General features: G+C 39.3%; 1 protein-coding gene across 1 annotated transcript; it reads left to right on the top strand.

Moving 5' to 3' along the window:
* Positions 1 to 340: 340 nt before the first annotated feature.
* Positions 341 to 3,140, top strand: LOC149940850 (flavin-containing monooxygenase 5-like). The gene is made up of 3 exons (XM_090177580.1): positions 341 to 712; positions 992 to 1,282; positions 1,753 to 3,140. Exons 1-3 carry the CDS (start codon positions 377 to 379, stop codon positions 2,767 to 2,769), a joined length of 1,644 nt encoding a protein of 547 aa, XP_090033706.1. The 5' UTR covers positions 341 to 376; the 3' UTR covers positions 2,770 to 3,140.
* The last annotated feature ends 397 nt before the right edge of the window (positions 3,141 to 3,537 follow it).

Here is a 3,537-nt window from a genome sequence, read left to right as displayed (position 1 = left end):
AAATAATTTTTAAATTCGTTAGCAAGGCGTCTATTGAATAGAATCGATTTTGTAATCATGTTAACGTATGTCACTTTTACACAATGGTAATGAAGCTACTGCTGCGCCTGACCTTGAAAGCCTTCTAAAAATCAAAATATTATAGAGATATTCAACATATAATAGCAAAACTAACTGTGCCAATCTAGCTTGGGCGTGAAAGACACGAAAAGTCCTTGATTATAAAAAATAAATAATTTTTTTTTCAAATCACATAATAGAAGGGAAAAGAGGGATTCAGTCAGTATACGTACTCTCAGCACACAAAACAATTTCGCGAGTTAATAAGAGACGCGAATTTTGCTGCAGAATTTGTCGATTACAGCAATTGGACGACATGACGAAGAAAGTAGCCGTAATCGGAGCCGGTTGCAGTGGGTTACCGGCGATCAAATCTTGTCTGGAGGTGGGTTTGGAAGCAACGGCTTACGAAACAACTGGGAATGTTGGGGGTCTGTGGAATTACGTGGATGGTGACTGTCCCGATCGAGGGACTGTTTTTCGTGGCTTGGTTTCGAACACTAGCCGCGATCTCACGTCCTACAGTGACTTCATTCATTCGGAAAAGACTCCTCTCTACCTTCCACATCCATTGTTCGCCGAGTATTTGCGCAGCTATGCCAAAAATTTCCACCTCTTGGATCGAATCCAATTCAACCACAAAGTACTTCAGGTAAGCTCAAGCAGTGTATTTCATTTTACTATTTTAGTTTCATTTAAAATTGACACGAGAACTGGTGGTTAAAATTGACCGTTTAAATTGGCCTTGATCAACGCTGACACAAAGAGGTCAATAACGAGTTAAAGCCTTCTCCACATTTTGTAGTGGTTTAATATTATAAAATAATCACAATGGTACTCGTCAGCTAAAATGAGTTTCTAAGCCTTTGTTTAAAAAAAAACGAAAATTGTTCGGCGAATTATTAATTAATTATTGATATTATATATCCAGGTTGATAAAACAAAAGATCACGAAATGACGGGACGTTGGAAACTAAAAATCAAAGACCTGAAGACTGAGATCATTTTTGACGAAATTTACGATTTTGTTATCGTCAGTACGGGTCATCACGGCTTTCCTTCTGTGCCCTCATTCGAAGGGCAGGATGAATTCGAAGGTCAACAACTGCACTCTCAACAATACCGGAAACCAGAAACGTTCCAGGACAAGATAGTACTAGTGGTTGGCTTTGGAAATTCCAGTTGCGATATCGCGGCTGAATGCGCCACGACTGCCAAAGAAGTAATTCTAAGATTTACTTGAATCTGCGATTCTAGTTTAAGGTCTTGATTATAAATTATGTTTATTAATTATAATAATAAATAAATAAGTAATAGTATAGGCTAATACCCAAGGCACAAGTCAGCTAGTGATTTTTATTACCATTATTCCAGTTGACCGGGTTATATTGCGTTGGAGGGTGGTGGCGACCAGCCTTCATGACCCGCTCGCGAACAGCTCCCTAGAAATAATATTATCGTTAACCTCAAAAAGTTAGTTTATCATCCTTTTATTTGATCGAATTAGCTTGGGTTCAAGTCATTTCGAAATGAAATGTGACGTGAATACTTTTCTAATTGGAAGAGAGTCTCTACACTTGGCCGTTCGTAAGATAATTGTTGGAAGAACGTTCGAATTTTTATCATCCAACGAAAATTTTGCACGAGCTATGTGACAGAGCTAAAACAGATTTTGGTTTATCTTTTGTTTAGGTTAGTCTATCAACGAGACAAAGAGGTGGTTGGATTCTACCCAGGACGGTACGGAAAGGAAGACCTTATGACGCCATCATTGGCGTAAGGTACCAAAATATGATATATGATCGGTTTCCGCTGAACTGGGCCAGTTCGGTCTTCGAAAAACTAGCTAACGACAGTTGCGACCACGAACTGTACGGAATAAAACCGAAGCATCGTCTGCTCAACCACTATCCCGTCATTAACGATCGCCTGCCGTTAGAGATCATCTTTGGAAAAGTTAAAGTTGTAGCGGGCCTTCAACGACTGACGAAAAAGGGCGCCATCTTCGAGGACTCCGATGAGGAAGTGCCCACGGACGTCGTCATTTACGCCACAGGATTCAGGGCGTTGTTCCCATTCTTAAAGAACGTCGTGGACGTCGAAGAGAAAAGTGACACTTTCTACAAGCTTGTGTGGCCAACTGAATTCACCAAAAATACATTCGCTTTTGTCGGATTGGTGGACTCTGATGATAGAGCGACTCTAACCATAAGCGAAATTCAAGCTCGATGGGTCGCGCAAGTTTTTGTGGGTAATTTACCCTTACCTTCAATTGAAAAAATGAATAAGGGCAACAAGAAGGAAAAGGAAGCGAGACAGAAACGATTGGGCGAAGGTGAAGGAAACCGGTTGCATCTATTCATCCACTCGTTGCAGTACATCGACGAAGTGGCATCCTTCATCGGGGCCAAGCCCAATCTCTTCAAGCTCTTCTTCACCGATCCAAAACTCTTCTGGGCATGTTTTACCGGACCCTTCATCAGTACCCAATTCAGAATTAACGGACCTCACCTCTGGAAAGGAGCCAGGGAAGCCATCCTGGGATATGAAGACAGACTTCGAGCCATCAACAAAAGGAATTCCAAAAAGCCAGAGAAACAGAAATCTTGTAGCGGGGCACTTCCTCGGTTTGGTTTTCTGGTTACGGTTTCGGTCATTTGTTATTTCGTTTACAAACATTACACCAAAGGAAGTAGTTTCATTGCTTGATACAATTATTAAATTATTAAACTACGAGAAAGAAGAAATGTTTGATGCTTAATTTAATCGATTTTAGAACAAAACTATACATGTATAAGTATACACCTGGAATTTCTAAGGATTCGTTGTCACCGCGCGTAACGCATTTTTACAAATTCCTTTTCGGACTCGAAAAATATACTTGCCAGAAAATGAATTTAAGTAACTACGAATAGTTCTCATACTGAAGATCTTGGAAAATTTGAAATGTTCTTCGCGAAACTCTTTTAGTATTTAACTGCTAAAAAAAGAGTAAAAGTAAATAAACAAGGCTTAATGTCGACTAGCCGACTAGGTGCCGAGTTTAACTTAACACGGCGCGCTTGTTTCTATGAGAATCATCAGGACCAGTATAGTCTCCCTTAGGCTTTCCAAGTGTATACATATATAGCTACCTGATTTTAGTTATCTTGCTGTTTGAACAATATTAACTAATGAGTTTTATTTATTTTTTATAACAATCTTACACGAAGAAAGAAACAATGATTAGACAATATTAATAAGGCGATATTTGGTTTTTATACACCCTACTTAGCACCCTTTTCCTTTAGGTGGAGTATAGTCAATATCCAATAGTGGACCCTGAATGTTATTATGTACTTTGTATTGGGATTCTTGGAAAAACCACCGAACTATTTCTGAATATACGTTTGTCCAAATGTTCATTGAATTATTTTGTTAATTAATGGGTGCGCCACTGGATTGTGCGAGTAATCCATGGAGATCTGTCGCAAGTTG

The sequence above is a fragment of the Leiobunum rupestre genome, chromosome 6 (genome assembly GCF_980474605.1).
Source record: "Leiobunum rupestre chromosome 6, qqLeiRupe1.1.hap1, whole genome shotgun sequence".
Taxonomy (NCBI): domain Eukaryota; kingdom Metazoa; phylum Arthropoda; class Arachnida; order Opiliones; family Sclerosomatidae; genus Leiobunum; species Leiobunum rupestre.
Note: the sequence above shows the minus strand (reverse complement) of the source record. Positions and strands in the feature narration are given on the sequence as shown.